The following is a 21,644-nucleotide window of genomic DNA, read 5'->3' as shown; positions in this document are numbered from 1 at the left end:
AGAAATAACTAATTTTCTTGTCAACTGCATTATTATGAACTTTCATCAAATCTTTAACTGTGGTCATTTTTAAGTCTTTTGTCATTTACAGACAGTTCTGGGTGTACTCTGATGCTTTTGTAAATATGTTCCTATAAAAGGGTTTCATCTTCAGGAAATTCATGGAAAAGACTCTGACAAGTACAGGTTTCTGGTACCTGACTGTACTGCTGAACTGAATGAATAAGCATTTTCAGAACTCTAATGAAAAACTGATGAGCTCATAAAAGTGCTAACAAAAGATCAAGATGAAAAAAAAATTAATTGCATGGGACTGAGTGAACTGATGAGGATGAGTATAATTTTTGTGACTTTCTGTTTGAATTTAAAAAAAGAAAAAATCCCACAAGGACTCAGAGGCAAAGAATATACAAATCAATTTTCACTGCAAAGTAAAGGAGCTGTTACAGTGGAGGATTACTGGACTGAATGTCAATATTATGACATAGTATGAGTGTGTTTCATGTTTGGTAATTGCAATCATTGTTGCTTTTGTTGTGGTCATCCATGTACAATGCTTGGTGTCAGTCTATTTATCTCTTGTAAAAATAAAATACAGTGTGTGTGTGGGGAAAAAAAAAAAAAAAAAAAAAAAGATACAGGCACCGCAATGTTCATAGCAGCACCATTTACAATAGCCAAGATATGGAAACAGCCTAAATGTCTATCAACAGATGAATGTATAAAGAAGATATGGTATATATATATATATATATATAACGGAATACTACTCAGCCATAAAAAAGAATGAAGTAATGTCATTTGCAGCAACATGGATGGACCTAGAGATTATCATACTGAGTGAACCAAGTCAGAAAGAGAAAGACAAATACCACATGATATCACTTATATGTGGAATCTAATATATGACACAAATGAACTTATCTAGGAAACAGAAACAGACTCACAGACATAGACAACAGACTTGTGGTTTCCAGGGTGTTGGGGGGCAGGGAGGCAGGGGAGGAATGGATGGGGAGTTTGGGATTAGCAGATGCAAACTATTATATACAGCAGCAGTCCCCAACATTTTTGGCACCAGGGACCGGTTTTGTGGAAGACAATTTTTCCACAGACTAGGATGGGGGGGGATGGTTTTGGGATGATTCAAGCACATTACATTTATTGTGCACTTTATTTCTATTATTATTACACTGTAATATATAATGAAGTAATTATACAACTCACCATAATGCAGAATCAGTGGGAGCCCTGAGCTTGTTTTCACTTGCCGCTCATTGACAGGGTTTTGATATGAGTCTGCAAGCAATTGATTTATTATGGTCTCTGTGCAGTCAAACCTCTCTGCTAATGATAATCTGTATTTGCAGCCGCTCCCCAGTGCTGACATCACCGCCTCAGCTCCACCTCAGATCATCAGGCATAAGATTCTCATAAGGAACACGCAACCTAGATCCCTCGCATGCTCAATTCACAGCAGGGTTCGTGCTCCTATGACAATCTAATGATACTGCTGATCTGACAGGAGGCGGAGCTCAGGTGGTAATGCAATTGATGGGGAGCGGCTGTAAATACAGATGAAGCTTTGCTTGCTCACCCGCCCACTGCTCACTTTCTGCTGTGCGGCCCGGATCCTAACAGGCCACAGATGGATACCGGTCTGTGGCCCGGGGGTTGGGGACCCCTGATATATAGAATGGATAAGCAAGGTCCTACTATATAGCACAGGGAACTATATTCAGTATCCTATAATAAACCATAATGGAAAAGAAAAAATAGAAATAAAATATATACAGTCAAAGGGCTTCCCTGGTGGCGCAGTGGTTGAGAGTCTGCCTGCCAATGCAGGGGACACGGGTTCGAGCCCTGGTCTGGGAAGATCCCACATGCCGTGGAGCAGCTAGGCCCGTGAGCCACAACTACTGAGCCTGCGCGTCTGGAGCCTGTGCTCCGCAACGGGAGAGGCCACGATAGTGAGAGGCCCGCGCACCGCGATGAAGAGTGGCCCCCGCTTGCCGCAACTAGAGAAAGCCCTCGCACAGAAACGAAGACCCAACACAGCCAAAATTAAATAAATAAATTAAAAAAATATATATATATATATAAATATATATATACAGTCAAAGAAAAAAAAGACCAAGTACATTTGTTACTGATTCCTTCAATGATAAAAATTACTTCATACATACTATTCCCCCTTCGTCTGTGCCTTCACCACTTTTTCTCCTCCCTTTAAAGCATTCGTGGGTATTTTACACAATTAGCACTTCCTAATGGTTTTTACATTCTCTAGTTTTCTTCTCTATCTATGCCTTGCCTTCTCAAATTATATTGTAAACTTCTGGAAATAGAGATCATTCCTTGTACTTTGTAACTTTCCTCACACATGGCTGAATAGCAATAACAAAGTGCAAGAATTTAATATATGACATATAATCAATTCTCAGATGCTTTCTTTTTCAGTAAAGTCTTTTCCCAATCAATCCTAGAAGCCCAACCTCTCAGCACTCACATTCATACCACTATCTGTGGATAGCTGAGACCAGTGACCTACCACATAATCAGTTCTTCTCTGTGTTTTGCATGTTCAATTGCCCTTCCTCCCCAAGGGGGCGGGATGAAATTTCCAGTCTTCGTCACAACACCCCACGTTACCTAGTTTCCGCGCTCTCATCAGATGGACCCTTCTGTAGGCCTTGCTTCCTGTCCCCGTTTGCCACCTCCATCTCCCCCGACCAGCCATGGATGCAGCCACGTGACAGAAGAGAACTCTGTAAGGGTAGAGGGCTCTTTGGTCTTTTTAGTCTCTTCTCCCTACTGACAAATAACTCTGATAAATCAACACACACACAAATTTCCACAAAAAGGATTATAGTAGGTATATATTTTATTCTAATGTTGCTCGAATAAGAACAAAATAAAAATAAACACGAAGATGTCTTGGTGGATCAGTCACGGGGTTTCTCTAAGTCTGTGCTCTTTCTCTTTTGCTTGCATAGCTCTTTGATGGCATCTATCTCTGCAGGAGTGAACTTGGGGGTTAGCATCACAGCGTCATAATCAAATTCTTCATCAAGTGAGAAGGGCCGAACTTCATCTCCGACTATCTATAAAAGGTAACAAACAAGGAAAATAACATATAATCATTGTAAATGAAGATAAAGTTGAAAACATAAACTCTCTATTAATATTTAAACTTTTTTTAGACTTCAGCACTCTGAGCTGATTAAGCTGTTTTTAAGTAAAGGAATAAATTCAATTATTCAATTTGACCTAATTTAAGCCTCTTAATATGCCCCATTTGTACCATCCTGCATCTGAATGAACATCATTAACTAATTCTGCCCACGGCAAGAATCAGAAAGTCTCTCTTGTACACATTCATTACATTTTTACCATTTGTAGTGTTAGGGCTACAGGCATATGGAAAAACTAAGAGTTATATTCAAATGTGAGAAAATATACCTTAAGATTTTGGTCAACCTTAAGGACACTTTTACCATTTACTAAAACAGAGTTGTAGCAATAAAACATCATTTTCAAAGATAAAAATACTCTACGCTTAATATACTTACTTCTTCAGATAATACTTGGGCCAATAACAGCAGGAATTAAAACACATAGTAGCACCCTAAATTAAAAAGTCCAGGATCCTTTCTTCCTACCAAGAATTTTTAAAATATTACAGAATTTATCTGCAACTCAGAGTAGCTGCAAAGAGATGTAATAATTTTGTATCTACTTATTCATAGTCTGTGAATTTTAAAGACTTCCTAAAGGAAGGTAGATTAAAAAAAGCACATTTTCCAATAAACAAGAGATTTAATGCCTTAAATCTCACTGTATCACCCCTTAAAAGGCCTCTCCAAAAGCAAATGGTGTGTGATACAATGAAATCACCCAGCACCTCTATGTAGCTCTCTATTATGTATGGTGATGCTGAAATAATTGAAAAGGATGGCTTATGCAAGAATGAAAAAAATGCCCTGAAGCCATAATCAGCTTTCAATATTCTTGCATGGAAAATGATCTCGTTTAGTGGCTTTTGCAATGTTCTTGAAAATGGAGCATCTAGCTCAGCAACTGTGTACTGTTACCAAAGGTGCAAAAAAAAAAAAAAAACCCACCCCAAAACATGAAAAGTAGATATCTCCTATCTGTTCAGCAAGTTGCATCTTGTAGTTGGGTGTGCAGCGCTAACAGCAAACACCCGGCCATCTATCATCCTTTCTCAGTAAAACCAGCACGAGAACAAATTTCAGAGACTTGCTCACTTCCTCTTTGTTAGAAAGTGTCTGTGTGCTTTCCTGACAAAGGTAATGATGGGAGCTGCCACTGAGTGAGTCCCCACCACGCGCCAGCCCCAGTACTAGGAACCGTGCAGGCATTAGCAGTAATCTTCAAACAACCCATCTTACAAAGCTCTGAAAGGTTAAGTAACTTGCCAAGGCTACACAGTTAGTAAGGAAGAGAAGCAAGATTTGAATCCCGGGTGACCTGTAGATAAAGCTTCACCGTCGCAACAAAAAACACCAGCAAAGATCGACCTTGAAGTTTTCACTAAGCCAAGTCATAGCTCTTTGGGAGAAAAGATATTTTCTAAATAAGCTAAAAAATTCTCACAGCCTATCATAAAAAAATGCACTCGAGGATCCACATAATACCATGACTATCTTTAAAAGAGCAGCTGTACCCTGGAAGCAAATCAGTCTGCCGAGTGGCTAATCTGTCATTTAGGTCACTTTCTGAAAATTAAATTTATCGTCACCACAAAGTGACAGTGGGGTAATATGGCTAAGACCAGCTCAAATGAAGAAACACATACACAAGGACACAGTATGCTCATTTCCTGAATAGAAGCATCCTTGCCGTCTCTAACTCTATCCAGCAGTAAGCGCTGAGGTTTGCAGGCCTGGTCCTGGCAGAGGACGAGAAAGAGCCCCCTCTCTGCCAGTGCTTCTGTCTGAAGGGATTCTTGCTGCCCATGGACACCTGGTTGAAGACCTGCCATCCACATGTCCACCAAGTTTCAGGCTGCCCATTGCACTAGGACTTTGAACCCTATCCTGAGGCCTCTAAAACCTGCCTAGACCTTACTAGCCACTCTCACTAGATGCAGTCACTTTGCCTTCACCCAGCTCCCTCTGAGGCTGGAAAGCGGGTTCAAATTAGACAAATCCCTTTGCTGAGCTAAAATCCCAGCGAGACCATACCATCCTCCTCGCTCCCTCACACAGCCCGAGCAACCCTCACATGCCCACCTCCCTGCCCTCTACGTGTTCACTCCGTAAACACTCACTGAGCGCTTAATGTGAGTTAGATACTGGGAACACAAGGATGAAAAGAAGCAAAATCTGTGCCCACGAGGTTTTATAACTGCAGGGAGAAGACGGAAGTAAATGAGTGATTTCATTATCATGCTCCATGCTCCCCAACAGAGGGACGCAAAAAGGGCTAAAGAGGCACAGAGGGTAAAGTGCTGACGCTTAACTTACTCTCAACTGAGTATGGCCACTCTCCAGAAAATCCCACTCACCTCCCCACTCATCACCCCACTCAGGACCCACCTTTTATCAGCAACCCAGACAGACTAAGGCTTGTATGTTGAACGTCCAGACTCTCTGACGAGGGCTGACTCCCGTGACCAAGTTAGTCCTTTCTCCCAGATAGGGTCCAACCCACCACCTTCTTACTCCTCTCCCTTCCCCAGGGTCCCCATATACCTTTCGGCCATAATATCCAACAGTATGGAACTAGAGATACAGAAATTTATCCTTAAGTGAAAAGTTTTTATTTTCCTTTAAGTTCTTTTTCATACACTTAAATTTTTCTCTATTGTGGAGCATGATTTCCTTCATCACTCATTTGTTATTAACCGAAACAGCAACAAGGAATAAGTTTCTAGCTAGCCAATAAATATATGAGGCCAACACAAGAATTATTCATTTACAATACACTTGAAAATATAAAAATATACTTATAAATGTCTTCACTTAGAAACTGAGTTATTAACAGCAGCTATCTTTGTTAGATTAATTCCTTAGGCAATCAGTTAAATGCTGAAATATAAAAGCAAGAAACCAAGAAGAATAATAATTTCATATCTGCAATGCCAAAATATGATACTCAAGACCTTTTAGAACATTTTGGGGGTATCACTGTCTCTCTATACTGCAAGGTGGCCATTACATCTCTGGATCAAAATGTCAGAGGAACAGTCTCCTGAAATCATTCAGATATATTCCATTCTTTCCACAAATGTTTATTAAAATCTAGGCACTGTGTAGGTGTTGAGGATACAAAGATGCAGACTTGTATGAAATCACAGAGAAATGAGATAGACACATCAACAGATCATTATAGTAAAATGTAGTAAGTACACATGGTATAGTTAGAAGGTGACAGGAACAGAGAAGGAACACCTAACCCAGCCCAGGTTGGAAGGCATTGGGAAGGATTCAGAGGAGGCTTTCTGGAAGAGGTGCTATCTAAGCGGAATCTTCAAGGGTAATATTATTTAACAAGGATGAGGGAAGACAAGTTTTGCAGACAAAAGCAGGTCTCATGAACAGACCAAGTCAGAAACACACAGAATTTCACACATGTGTATCTGCGAGTAATTCAGTGTTGTTGGAGCAGAAAATGTCAGGTAGAGAATGGCAAGAGATGAAGATGGTGCCAGATCATGACAGGTCTTATAAGCTATTTTTCCCAGAGATGATGAAAAGTCGCTGAAGGATTTTTTGAAAGCAGGTAGACACTTGGTATCTGTGCATTTCGAATAAATTTCTTCCTTCATTCAAATGTTAACTGAGCACCTACAATGAGACACAGGTGTGCAGAGAACAGAAGGAGACCCTGCCCTCTTGGAGGGTACATCAAGATAGATCACGCTGAAGACTGAACAGAGGGTAGATTGGGAGTCAGGAGACTAGTCAGGAGCCTGTGAAGCAGTCCAGACAAGATAATGAGAACAGGGCATTGAGAGCAGATATTTTAAAATATCAGAAAGTAAAATTAACAGCACTTGATGACTGATTGGGATATAGGAAGGGAAGGAGAGCAAGAACGCAGGAAGAGAAGCGGGTAAAGATTAGCTCAGTTTTTAACATGTTGATTTGAATGTACCTCAAGGAATCCAGATAGAATTGTCAACAGGCAATTGAACCCACAAACCTGAAGCTCAGCAGAAGGTCTGAAGCTGGAGATACAGATTTGGAGACATAAGCACAAAAGGTAGTAACCTATAGATGAAAACAGATCCAAGTATGCAAGTGGGAAGAGCTGTAGGTTTAGCATGGAACCCTGAGGAGCACCAACTCCTAAGGGAAGCATGGAGGGAAAACCCCCAAAGGAGGCAGGGAAAGAACACTCAGAGAAATACACAAAGAATCTGAGAAGAGCTGGGAAGAGAGAACCAGTGGACCATGAGTGTCAGGGAAAAGCAATGGTAAAAAACACAGTAGAGAGTCCCATTAAAATAAAGACTGAAAAGTGTCCATTGGGATGACTGGCAATGATAAAGTACCTTTATTCTGAATATGTCCAGGCAGGTGATTAGACCAAGGGCATTTTGCAATGAACTGAATGAGGAGTGAGGGGAAAGTAAGCAGAGTCAACTAGAGGAGTCGAGTCTGTTGGTTTCTGAAGTCTGTATGAAAAGGGAGAAAAAAGACCAGACAATAGCCAAGAGGGGTCCAAGGTAAAGGGAAGGTTGTTTTTTCTTTCTTTCTTTCATTTCATTAAGGATGGGAGAGACTTAAACATGTTTACACGTTGAGGGCAATGAACCAATAGAGAAGGAAAGAGACAATGACCCTAACCATCTTATTATACCAGAAGATCACTCCCGGTAGCAAGGAAAGTTTCCTGATTATTTGTTCATTCAATACTTATTGCATGTCTCCTATACGCAAAGCACTGAACTCGGCACTAGTTCTGACTTTTTTGCATTTTAATTAAGTAACCTTATAGAGACACACACGAGTGAATGTAGGGTCTTCTAAGACAAGGGGCATATATGTAATTCAAAGTGAACCCTGATGTACACTGAAGTTCAGAACACATCACTGTGATCTTCAAAATGACAGCTTTTCAAATACTGTAAAGCTGCAGTTCTATTTATGCATTTCAGCTGTTGGCTACTGTGGCACACTTTGGGAATTCTCTTCTTTCAAGTTAGGTTCATTTTGAGGTTCTAAGATATAAGGCTCCAAGTTTTTTAGATTGCAAACTGAACTTCTGACTTATTTCAAAGAGCAGAATTCGTGCAATGGAACACCAAATCCCCTGCTACTAAACAGAAAACAACTGTGAATTAAGTTATTAACTTGTTATTTTTGCCTAAGGAGCTGAGAGAAACATGTGGATTTCAGGTGTCTAATTTCAAATCTAATTGAAATCTTTTTGTAGCCTCTCAGGGAATAGAATTTGTACACTATTAGAAAATTGCTAGTTTTCTTAAAATTGCCCACGTGATTTATTCTAAGAGGGACACTATTACAGAAGGAATCATTTTCATTCATAGTACCACGTAGGCAAATTAAAGTAAATAGAACTAATGCTCAAATCAATAATAGCAGCATTTAGCTGTAGGTTATCTTACACAGTAATATGGAAAATAAACTGTCTATACAGGTGAAAAATTTTAGAGTCCCATTTTGAATTGGAAAAACAGGCAATCTCCCATTAAAATACTACAAAAGTTTCTTCAATGACCTCTTCTATATCTTGGGAAGTAGGACAAGAACTCACAATTTTTCATCTTCTTAATGTGAATTCTTTTTGTTCAGTAAAGCTGTTCAAAACTTCCAAAATTCATCAAAATAGAGTAACTATGGCAAGAAGTTATTCACAAAGGGAAAGTGGAAGGCTCTTGAAAAATGTTTGACTGTAAGGAAGAAATGCACATGTATAAAAGCAGTGATAAAATTAGGAAAAAAATTAAATGGGTCCAGTCCATATCAGGAAGTTACAGATTCTCATTAGGCAATTAAGAGGAAGTCAGGACATCCAGGATAAGTTTCATCTTTTGAGATTGACATCACAGAAAGCAACTACCATCTCTTATCCAAAATAGCCCGTTGGTAGGTCCTTACAGGACATATGTGCTGGAAATTGGTGATTATGTTCTTTTACCTGCTTTGGGTATTTTAAAATAAGATCAATACTATTAAACCAAGGCAGAGTTGGTGTGGTATTGTGATTCTAGACAATTCTGAAACATTTCTCTAACAAATAGTGGTTAGAAATTAAACTCCCACCCAAAATATTACTCTGGATATTTAAAAAGCAGCAAATTATTCATCTATGTCTCATTTTTGCCAACACAAAAATTGTTCATATCATTTTGATTCGAACATTTAAAAATTTTCACATTCTCTGGGAAGAAATTTGTGCTCCTTTTAAAGATACAACCATACACAGGGTTTTAACTAGCATTTTACTGGCTATATGATTGATTCCACAAATCATTCCTTTTTTTTTTTTTAACCCATCAACTAAAACCATTTTGTAACAATTTCTATAATGGCACTAGGTGCCATTGACCACTGGCTGGTCCAATAATTTGTATGGTCACAACTGAAGTCAAGAACATGAACAAGTCTTTAAAAGAAACTGATTCCTGCTAGAAATCACCTTGCAATTATAGTTTCTTAATACTCAGAGAAAGCAATCTATAATTCAAAAAGCACATTGAAAGGTGGCTATCTCCGCAAGTTTATCTGGTAAACAATTTGGGGTTTAATATAAGTCTGCAAGTATCCTAGATAGACTTCTGTGATGTCAGTGAACAAAAGTTCTATGAGAAAAGGGCAATTTAAAATTGAAATGTGTGGATTACTTCTGATTGAATGACTGCTTCCATAACAGAATATCGTCAAGTGACAAGACTAGTACCCAAACAACTAAATAATCACGAAACACCCTAGTGCTTTTATTAGGAAGCAATAATAAAGAGCCCTTAACAACTTCTTGTGCCCGATCCCCTTTTATGCTAGAGTAATAAAGGTGATAAAGGTCACTACCCAGCACCATCTGCAGCCTTGGTTGGCGCATGTTTGTTAAGTATATGTAGATGAGTTGCAAATGATGGTGAAAGATGGCTTTCAAGTTGTGCATTTGGGAGCGTTAACATGTGGCAGATTCCATTCTCCTGTGCTGGTGAAGCACATGTCTAGATGACATTTCCCAGCCTCCCCAGTGACCAGATAGGAACATGTGACTAAGTGGTTGCCAATGGAATGTGAGCAGAGATGAAGAGCCCTGAGTCCTAAGCCTTGGGGGAACCTGCTGCCCCCATGCTCTCATTCCTTGCCCCTCCAGGTAGGACGGTGACCTGACTTGGAATATGCACATGAGGACAATGTCCTGAGGTGCAGTGGAGATCCAGAGAGAAGGAACCTGGGCCCTGGTGACCCCAGGGAACAGAACCACTGCTCACTTTAAAGGCTCTCTGCAGACTGTTACATGAGAGAAATAAACTTCTATCTCCTTTCAGCCACCGATTTATTGTTGGGATTCCCTACTATAGCAGCCTGACCTTACCTTAACTAATGCAAAATGTTTTTAGGACCTTGGAAACAATAATAAAAAGAAAAGTAGCCAGTGCAGACTAAAAGAGATAAGAAAACTTTCCATCCTTTCTCTTGTGGAGTCCCCAAGTAGCACTGTCCCTGTAGCATGGCGAACATCATGACACAAACATAGTTTCCACGTAAAAACATAATTGCTCTCTCTGTGTGTTTAAAAGGAATTATACACATTAGAGAGAGATGGCAGCGAGAGGGACCCAATTAAGCAACCTGAATTGTAAATCTTCCCAAATCTCAGAAAAATACAGAAGCACACGGGTATAGTGGCATTTCTCTGAAAGCACTAGTTACAAAATCAAGGCAATTTCAAGAGGATTGAATTCCCTGTGGAGTACCTCTTCCCTTTGTTTGTCTGCTCCTTTTCCAGTGGGCCTTGGCTTCACTCCAGAGGTAAGAGGCTGGGCCACGGAAGGAATGTAAGAAGGAACACTCATGCTCATGTCCTGCTCCACCTCTCCTGGAAGCAGCAGCAAATCTGTCGAATACAAAATATTTCACTTGATCCCTTCACCAAGTCCACAATTGACCTAAATCATCTAAAAGTCTATGATAGTCAAAAAAATGAGCAAATATGCTCAAGTAAAGCAGGTCCATTTCACAATGCCTGTCCTCACTTGGGAACCTGACTCAAGGGATTCTCCTTTCTATAAAATAGAAGTCGTCAGTGCACTAGTTTTTATTTTATAGTTGCAATGTTACAATCCATCCAAAAGGTCTGGGAGAAATGTTGTTTTGGGAATAACTTGATCACGCCTCTCACCCTCAACCCAATTTCTACTTCTACAGGAAAATAAGTCAAGAAGATGCTACTTTTGCCTCATTTTGCCATATTTTCCTGAGGGGGTGAAGAGAAAGAAAATGGTGTGCTGATTTCATCCTGTAACAATATGGCAATATTTCAAAAAAACATATTAAAAAACAATGATGCCAGAAGGAAGGAACTTTAACTTCCAGCAGAAAAATGAAATACTCTGTCATACTCAGAACGCATGGCCTACTTCTCAACGCATGCAAACAACAACAACGTGTTTCCGGCTTGTTTAGCACAATCACAAGAATTCAAAAGCCAATCTTGGTTTTCTGATCGATCCATTAGAAGTGGATGTGTTTCCTTATTTTTGCACGTGTGACAGAACATGGATGCATCACAGACAACTGATGACCTTCCGCAGCTTTCTCTGAAGACAGAAAAACAAACAGAAGCACAACAGGATCCCTCCCTCTGTCTAAGTATTCGTAGGACCAGAAGGGCTGCAACCAATAACTTGCAGCTGGCGCAAGATGCTGCTGCCTGCTATTCCATGATGATCCTAATTAAGACACTAATTAAGTTCTCAGTGGAAGTGATTAATTAACAACAGTCATGCCTTGGTTGTTGCCAAGGGCAGCATGTATGGGGAGATAACTGAGCAGGTATTGATATTCAAAAACTGAAACTTATTTGAAATACGTCTCTCACCACTACAGCTATCACCTTCACAAAAGACATGATTACAAAATTCTTAAGACTTCAGCAACAGAGAACATGGCAAACAGCCTAGAAACTGAGCACGTGGGCAGGGGGATGGTGAAGAAGGAACTTCTACTATGATTAATTATTGAAATCATAGAATATGACCTGATTAATTAGGAGAAATAAAAACAATAATAATAGCCGGCATTTTACATGCATTAACTCAGCCAATCCTCTCTCAACAACTCTATTATTTCCTGTTTTACAGGCAATGAGCTCTAACACTGAGAGTCACCCCAGTCACCTCACTCAAGGCGCCACAGCTGCAGTCTGTCTGCGGAGCCCGTGCTCCTAGCTCATGATGTCACATCATGAACTTACTTTTAAGTAAGCATTTTCATCACATATATTATTTAAAATCTATCAGATTGTACCTCCAAGCTCAGGGCCAAGAAATGTCACTACGATAGCACATTAGCGTGATTAGTAAGCGTTCAGGGCATTTTACAATTTTATAACCAGAAGTAATATTTTTTTATATATATAATTTTTAATTTTTTAAAATTAATTAATTAATTTATTTATTTATTTAGGCTGCGTTGGGTCTTTGTTGCTGCGTGCGGGCTTTCTCTAATTGCGGGGAGCGGGGGCTACTCTTCATTGTGGTGCGCGGGCTTCTCATTGCAGTGGCTTCTCCTGTTGCGGAGCACGGGCTCTAGGTGCGTGGGCTTCAGTAATTGCAGCACGTGGGCTCAGTAGTTGTGGCGCACGGGCTTAGTTGCCCCACGGCATGTGAGATCTTCCCGGACCAGGGATCGAACCCGTGTCCCTTGCACTGGCAGGCGGATTCTTAACCACTGCGTCACCAGAGAAGTCCCAGATAAGTAATATTTTTAAATTCAATAAGGTTGGTGGAAAAACTGGCTTTCTAAGGTATCCCGTTATGAGTCCAAAGCTAATCTCCCTCACTGGTTAGGGGCCTGCCAACAAGAGAGGCAAGAAGAGAAATGTTCAAGCCTCTTAATGCGAAAACCAATATCTACCATACCCATTGGCTGCCAGTGCAAACATCCCTTTGAATGTGAAATCAAAATCAATTCTGCTTTCAGAGCTATTTAAAATCTGACGGACAGTACTGTGCACCAGGAGGGACAACTCTGCAATTCCTTTGCTGAAACTCTTCACGTCCCTCATGTGTTCGCGAAGAAGGGAGGGTTTTCAACAAAAAAGGTTTCTTTCGGGCTTCCCTGGTGGCGCAGCGGTTGAGAATCTGCCTGCCAATGCAGGCGACACGGGTTCGAGCCCTGGTCTGGGAAGATCCCACATGCCGCGGAGCAACTAGGCCCGTGAGCCACAACTACTGAGCCTGCGCGTCTGGAGCCTGTGCTCCGCAACAAGAGAGGCCGCGATAATGAGAGGCCCGCGCACCGCGATGAAGAGTGGCCCCCACTTGCCGCAACTGGAGAAAGCCCTCGCACAGAAACGAAGACCCAACACAGCCATAAATAAATAAATAAAAAATTAAAAAAAAAAAAAAAGGTTTCTTTCATAAGAATTCCACTGCCATGGGTACAATTCTTTCAAAACAATATGACTCAGTACACACTGCATTTCCCATTCCTGTCATTTGTTTCTCCAGTGTAAAAGTAAAATGCACAAACGCATAGCTGTTGGAGCCTAACACAACACCGTATATGTAGTAAATTCTCAGCACATACTTGCAGAAAGGAAATTAATTTCCTGCATCTCAACTTTTAAACTGAACAGCAAGTATGAAGAGTCTACCTAACCATAGGACATTGTGAATGATGCAAAATATGTATAGTCCTTTCCTTCAAAAACTAAATTTTTTTTACAGGAGTAGGATTTTTATACATAAAATCAGAGAATAATCAACACAAAAATTGAACTGCTTTAACTCTAAATAGGACAGATTTATAAAAGAGTGAAACCAATATGGACACGAATAGTCTGATAAGACACAAGTTATAAAGAAAGATACCTTATCTTTTAGCCATTTTACAATCACTGATGGGTTATTTATATATTCATTCTCTCAGGGGGAAAATGATTGTATTCATTGATGGTGGGGAATGGAATTTCTGAAGTTCTCTGCAAAGCTTTCCCAACTGAAATCTTATCTTTAAGACACTTCATCTGACCTTATTGTTTCTAAAACCATTAGTTTCCTTCTTAGCTAAATACCACCATCTTGACTGATGTGCTTTGTAGAGTTAAGGCAAGTCTCAAAACCGAATCTTGATGTTGGATGGCAAGCCTGGTTGAAAGCATTTCAACCTCTTTCTCAACTACATGACAAGAATGTCCAACGTTTATACACTATGTGTTTGTGCCATTTGTCTTTCTGTATTTAGCCAATGACCAGCAAGTCAAAGGTTATAATCATGTAATTTAATACAACATTAAAAAGTTAAGCCATCTATCTACCTGACATCTGATAATCTAGACAATAATAATATTTAGTCTGCCTGTCATATTTATAAAAATTAACCAATTCATTCCTTTGTTGCCATGTAGAAATGGCCAAACTTTCCTGAAATTTCGGGTGTTCCTCAAGACCAAAAAGGATACAGATAAGAAATGCACTCAGGCCTCCTCTGCACATAGCTTCCAGCTATGATAGTTTATATCAGTGGTTCTTGTTCTTAAAATTTTTTGAAGACCCCAAAGAGCTTTTGTTTATGGGAGTTATATCTATCAATATTTACCATACTAGAAATTAAAATTTCAAATATTTGCTTATTGAATCATTAAAATACAAATTTTCAAATATTTGATTATTGAATCATTAAAATACTATCATATATTAAAATATTTTTATTTAAAAAACCTCTTTTCCAAAAACAAAGAAAATAGAAGAGAAGCATTGTTTTACATTATCTGAATCTTTTAAATGTCTGTCTTAAATAGAAGAAAGCTGGATTCTATATCTGCCTCTGCATTGAATTTTTGGAATATGCTGTTTCAGTTGATGAAAATGAAGAAACTCTAGTCTCACACAGATATGTAGCTGGAAAGGGGAGGACTATTTTAATACTCCTTTTATATAACTGGGGATATTATTCTTTGATAATATTCTAGATATTGACAAATGATAAAGGTTTTAAAAATAATTTCAATGTGCAATATGAAACCCTTTCAGTAAATTTTTCATACTCTTATGTTAAAATCCATTGGTCTCTCTTACATGTTGAATGAATTGCGCTCCTGTGCATGACTTTGTCATCATATATTGGTTATTTGGAAAATGGTGGTTCACTGTGTTATGCAGATCTTTCAAATGTTGACATATTTCATTATGCAATATAAATATCACATTAGTTAACATTACCAATTTTATCAGAAAAGGCTTTAAATATTGGGAAGCTGTCAAGCTCACAGTACTGGATATAAGTTTTCCAAAAATCCAATTTTCACTTGATCCATTGCCAATTTTATCATTGGCAATGAATACTGTCAGCTGTTGTCTTGTAGAGACGGGCTCACTTCATTCCTTTTTGAGAACTATACTTTGTCAGTCATTCTTTCAAGTAAAAACGTTGATCCATGAAAGAAAAAACAAAACAAAACGAAACAAGTTCAGCACACCACTCAATTGCACAAGTGTTTTTTCATGAAAAAGTGTTTTTCATTTTTTCCGTGAAAAAATTTTCATGTATTTCATGTATATGTGAAATACAACTGTTGTATTTCAGTATGCAGCAGAAGAGGTATACTCAAGCATCAAGGTTTAATAAAATTAATAATTTTTACCACTTCACCAAGGACATTTGCAATGGAAACTGGCATTTGTTTTAACTACAAATTCAGGACAGTGAAGATTACAGTGACTACTAGTATAGTTTGGTGCTTCTACCTTGATTCACACTAAGTTACTAGCATCTTTATCCATCATTGCTTTTGCAACATCAGTGCAAACGTCAACTTATTTGACCTTCAGACCTTGGGGTTTTCCAAGGAGCTCCCAGACCACATTTAATATGAATCTGACCCTCCCATCGAGAACATTAGAAAAGCTGAATAAATGATAAAAAAATCAACTACTTAAAGGCATTAGAGAGCTACCAGGGAAGCCCAGAACTTGAGAGGCCAAGATCCTGGAGAGAAGGAAAGTAGTGAAAGTGAGTCTAAGAGTCTAAGCTGTTTTTCAACTTATGGCATTTACTGATTTGTAAGCAGAGGCTGAAAAACCAAGAAGTGAAGAAGAAATAGGCTAAGAGGCTGAGAACTTAGCAGAACTACCAACAGGTTCACAGTGCTGTGAAGATAAAAACTAGAGTTCGGGATGTCCAAGAAGGAGGGGCTGTCATTTACCTTGAAGGGCTACACCCTAGCAGTAAGCAAGAACTAGAAGTAGAGCAGCCCTCATAAAGCCTGAAACCCAGTCACCAAATCAGCTCAATCCCATATTGGATTAAGATGGCCTATGACTACTCTAACTGCTAGCAAAATGTTGAAGAGAAGCTTTTCTAAAACAAGATTAAGATAATCATCCAGAGCATTATGTAATATTATAAAATACATAATATTTTATATACAATGTTCAGCATTCAAACAAAAATTTCCAGGTATACAAAGACACCAGATCAAAAGGGAAAATTAATAATATAAATGGACTCACAGGACATCTCAGTTATTGGAATTATGAGACATGAACTTTAAGATAATTAATATATTCCAATAAATATATTACAAAAATGGAGAATTTTGGCAGGAAACTAAAATCTATAAAAATAGATATTCCAGACCTCTTGAAAACTATAATAACTGAAATATTGATGGCTTTAACATCATATTTGATACAATTCAAGAAAGGATTACTGAACTAGAACATAGATAGTAGAAAATATTTGGACTGAAGAAAGAAAGGAAATAAAAAAGGATGGAAAATGCAGGAAAGAGCATAAGTGATATGTGGGACATGGTGAAAAGTCTGGGCACAGGTAATATTTGAAGACATAAGAACTGAGAATTTCCTAACATTTACAAGAATCTACAAACCCCAAGCAGAACAAATACAAAGTTAACAATGCTGGGGCATAGTGAAATTACTGAAAAACAAAAACAAAGAGAAAATCATAAAAGTAGTCAAATGAGGTAAAAAACATATTATCTTCCAACATACAACAATCAGATTGATATTTGGTTTTTCGAAAGTTTTCAACAGAGGAAAAATTAACACCATAACAGAATAGAATAACGTCTTACAAATTCTGAAAAAAAAAAAATTACAAACCTAGAATTCTCTACCCAGCAAAAATAGGGGGCAATGAAACAATAATCCGATAATACTCGATTAATCCAAAATAAGCAAAAAATGAGTGAAGAAAAGAACATATAACTGGCAGGACAAGTAGAAAACAAAATAGTAAGATAAGAGATTTAAAGCCAAATATATCAGCAGCTACATTAAATGTAAATGGATTAAACACTCCAATTAGAAGATGAAGTTTTATTTGTGTATGTATGTGTGTGTGTGTACATGCATATGAATAAACCATATGCCACTTTCAAGAGACACATTAATGAAAACGTACTCTGAGAAAAAAAAAATAACTGCAAAATAAATAAAAGTGGAAATGTAAACAGAGGAAGATTCCTGCCCATCCAAGGAGAAGGTCAGGAAGATCAGGGAAAAGTTACTTCATGGGCGGAGTTGGCATTTGACAGTGATAATAAATCATATCCCTCTACTTTAAATACAGAAATAAAAGAAAAATCCATACAGGAGTCAAAAAGATGGGGATCAAAATATGAGCTTTATAACAGAGAGCTGACTTTGAAAACAGAGCTTGTCCTGCAGTCACAATTTGGCCTCTTATTTATCAAACTTTCCTTCCAAGTCTAGACCTTGGACTATCCCACCTGACAGGGAGTCTGCACAGATGACATGAATCCAGCCAGGTATAAGGAGAACCTCTTCACATCGCTAGAGCCCTTAGAGTAGGGGCTCAGAGAGTGATACCTCCAGACATTTGTCTAGAGATTGTTCTCAGCTTCAATTGCATGTTAGAGTCACCTGGGAAGCTTTAAAAACTGCCAATGCCCAGGACACACACCAGACTACTGGGAAAGGATCTCCAAAGGCAGGATCCAGGTATTGTCGTTTTTTTTTTTAAGCTCCTCAAGTGATTCCAATGTATCTCTCAGGTTTAAAACCACCATGTAAGGCAGACCTGGGCCCCTTTTAAAGTGTGTCTACTATAAGAAAGGTGGCACAGGCACAGAAGAGAAGACATACACCTTCCAAACAGCATGAACCCAAAAGAAGAAACAAAATGTCTCATCCATACACATCAGTTTTTTCCCCTAATCTCTCCAATTAGATAATGCCTTCCTTTTCCTTTGGGAAGAAATAAATAGAGGAATTATTGAAAGGGTGGAATTATCATTCCAATTCTGTTCTCTTCTCAGGAATGGAGTGGAAGCATTTGCCTTTGTGGTTGATATGGCTTTCAAGTTTGAATTTAATAGATGGATAAGTTTACACATTAAAAAAAAAATTGGAGGAACAGGGATAGAGGAACATTTCGAAGCAAGGATTTTTCCCTCTCAATGATCTTTTAGTGATCTTCTAAGCAATGAAAGAATGATTTTTAACAGTCCCAAGTGGAAAGTAAATGAAATGCCTAAACTCTATGTTGGCTGAAATATGCCATCTTCTCTTAGCTCAGGACCTTTACACACATTGTTCTTATGATGTTCCTATACTCTCTTACCCACCCCTCACCCAGTTAATAACTACTCATCCTTTAGATCTCAGGCTCTCAGCACTTTCTCTGATCCATGGACAAATTAAATTCCCCTGCCATATGCTCTCATGAGATCTAGAGCATATGTAATTATATATTTGTGATATGTCTGATTTTTCCAATAAACTATGAATTTCCATAAGGACAGGAACCAGATCTGTTTTATTCTTTATTTTATTCCAGGATCCAGTCACAGTTGTTAAATATCTTTGAATAAGAGTCCAGGTCATTCATAGGCTACATAAAGCCTTAAAGTTGCAGATAAGGAAAGAGAGAGAGAAAACGATGCCTTCATTAGAACTGGGAGTACTGGTGAGCTTGAAAATGAAAATCAAATAAGGCTGCCAATCTTTGAGCAGGAATCAGTTGTCCGTTTTCATCCAACACAATCAACCATAGCATAAGTATACCCACTGGTCAAGAAACTTGTATAAGACAGTATAATTCTGAAAAGTAGACCTCAAAAAAGTCTCTTTGACCTGCACTCATCCAGAGAACACACCGGGCCAACTGAGGGGGTAAAAAATAAAGACGACCAGAAGATTCTTCCTACTCCAATGGCCAAAGCATAATAACTAATACCTATTCCAAATAATAATCTTTCCGGGTAACAGTCTGGAGCATGACAGTAACTAACCATCAGGTTAACTATCTTACCTCAAAGGAGGAAAAAATGGTTAATGTGACGTCAAATAAACACAGGGCACCAAACTCTGTGGCCAAGGTTCCCTCCAACAACTGGTCAATAGCACGGCACTGAGTTGTCTGCTTGGAAAAACTATCTCCACCTGGGCTGCCAAAACAATAAGCCAAATACCAGGACAGAAACAAGCGCCTGAATCTTGGAGAATATTTACGAAAATGAAAAAGGTGAACAAATAAAGTCAGTGGTAGAAAAACAATACGCAACTCACTTCCTCGTTGCCCCAGGCAAATCTGTTGCTTAAACAATAATAACAGAATCTAATCAGTAAACCTCTCAGCTGCCAAATTATACAAGCAACTTGCCTGTTTCAAATGTCACGTTTCCCGTCTGGTATAAATATTCACCTTCTGCTCCCATTCCTGAAGTGTAACACAAATCAGATGCAATCTAAAATTCACCCTGGCACAACTATTTCTTTCTTCTTTCCTTTCAAATGACCCAGATTGTGCATTATGAAAATTGTGAAGCTTGGTGGTCTTTTTGGTAATTGGAATAGATCCCTGAAGCCTAGGTTGCTTTTTAGCCTTGGCTTTTCATGTTATTTTACACCTGGGAAGGTCCTGACTAGCTCATCCAAGTCTACCAAGACTTGGTTCAGCCTCAGTAAGCTTTTATACACAAATGCAAAACTACCTGTTATCTGATTTCCAGAAAAATCATACTAGTGAGACATTTCTTTGCAATTTTTTAAACAACAGAAACAGATCTGGTAAAAAAAAAAAAAAACAACTTAAAAGATGGTTAAAGAGGGACTTCCCTGGTGGTACAGTGGTTGAGAATCCACCTGCCAATGCAGGGGACACAGGTTTGATCCCTGGTCTGGGAAGATCCCACATGCTGCGGAGCAACTAAGCCTGTGTGCCACAACTACTGAGCTGCGCTCTAGAGCCCGTGAGCTACAACTACTGAGCCTGCCCGCTGCAACTACTGAAGCCTGTGTGCTCTCGGGCCTGGGTGCCACGACTACTGAGCCTGCGTGCTGCAACTCCTGGAGCCTGCGCACCTAGAGCCCGTGCTGCGCAACAAGGGAAGCCACCGCAATGAGAAGCACATGCACCACAGCAAAGAGTAGCCCCCGCGTGCCTCAACTAGAGAAAGACCCAACGCAGCCAAAAAAAAAAAAAAAAAAAAAAAACTGTTTAAAGAAAACAATGTGAAAATAATGGAAAAGGTAAGAAGACTAATTTAAAATATTGATACAACCAAAATCAGATTCGCTGGCTACATAGGATTATGTCAGTATACAGACCTTCTCATTACTGGCAGAAAGCAAGAAGTTTAAACCATCACAAAAATGTTCAACCTGTGCACTTTTGCGCCCTCCTATGAAATTAATTATATGTTGCAAAGGTATACATGCAGACTCCAAGTATCATCCACAGATGAACTATATCAGAATCCCCTGGGGGTAGTAGTTAAAAATACAGATCACTAGATGCCACAAAAGCCCTTCTGAATTAGACTCTTTCTTAGGAACAGGACCCAGGAATCTGTTCCCTTTCCCCAAATCACCCAAAACCCAGAAACAGTGTGCTTGCTCCACAAATCTGGCTTCCTCATGAATCCTCAGCAATCCCTTCTAATCCAATCAGAGCCTCTAAACTGCTCTAATAAAGAAATTCAGAGATGCCTAAGGCATTAAAGTTAAGAGAACCTCTGTGATTCTCTTAGATCTCTGATCTCCCTTGAACCAAGCAAGTACGGAAAAAAATCTGCGAAGTCTACTGGTTAATAGAGTGCTTGAGTAACAGTGTCTTCAGTGGAGTAGTGTGATGTTTGGAAGCAGAATAAAAATGTTAATTGCTTCCAATTACCAAAGCCTCTCAAATTCAGGCAAACAGAGAAGCCAAAGCAGAGGCTTCTACAGTCAGTTTACAGACAGTGGCCGTCCCCCAACCAACTACATCCTGCACTTTAACTCCTGTGTGATTATAAAGAAGCCCCCTTCCCCAACAATAATGACCATAATCGTTGTTTATGACCACCTAAGGACTGTAAACAACAATCAAACACCAACAACCAAAGCCCCATGGAAACTGCCCCTTTCCTAACATTCAACTAATTTTGAGATATTCTTGCATATTAAATTAGGAATGAGAGTTTTCAAAACAAGTAAC

The 21,644-nt window shown here is 39.0% G+C and overlaps 1 protein-coding gene across 4 annotated transcripts in view; it reads right to left on the bottom strand.

Annotated features, from left to right (window-relative positions):
• Positions 1–2,869: 2,869 nt before the first annotated feature.
• Positions 2,870–21,644, bottom strand: part of IFTAP (intraflagellar transport associated protein) — a 58,603-nt gene continuing 39,828 nt past the window's right edge. For all 4 annotated transcript variants that reach the window (XM_061203260.1, XM_061203261.1, XM_061203258.1 and 1 more), the window contains exons 6-7: positions 10,931–11,070; positions 2,870–3,107 (exon numbers count right to left, since the gene is read on the bottom strand). In XM_061203260.1, the coding sequence (XP_061059243.1) occupies positions 2,949–3,107; positions 10,931–11,070 (299 nt within the window). In that variant the 3' untranslated portion in view covers positions 2,870–2,948. The remainder of the gene's footprint in view (positions 3,108–10,930; positions 11,071–21,644) is intronic.

This window comes from Eubalaena glacialis, chromosome 10 (assembly GCF_028564815.1).
Source record: "Eubalaena glacialis isolate mEubGla1 chromosome 10, mEubGla1.1.hap2.+ XY, whole genome shotgun sequence".
Taxonomy (NCBI): domain Eukaryota; kingdom Metazoa; phylum Chordata; class Mammalia; order Artiodactyla; family Balaenidae; genus Eubalaena; species Eubalaena glacialis.
Note: the sequence above shows the minus strand (reverse complement) of the source record. Positions and strands in the feature narration are given on the sequence as shown.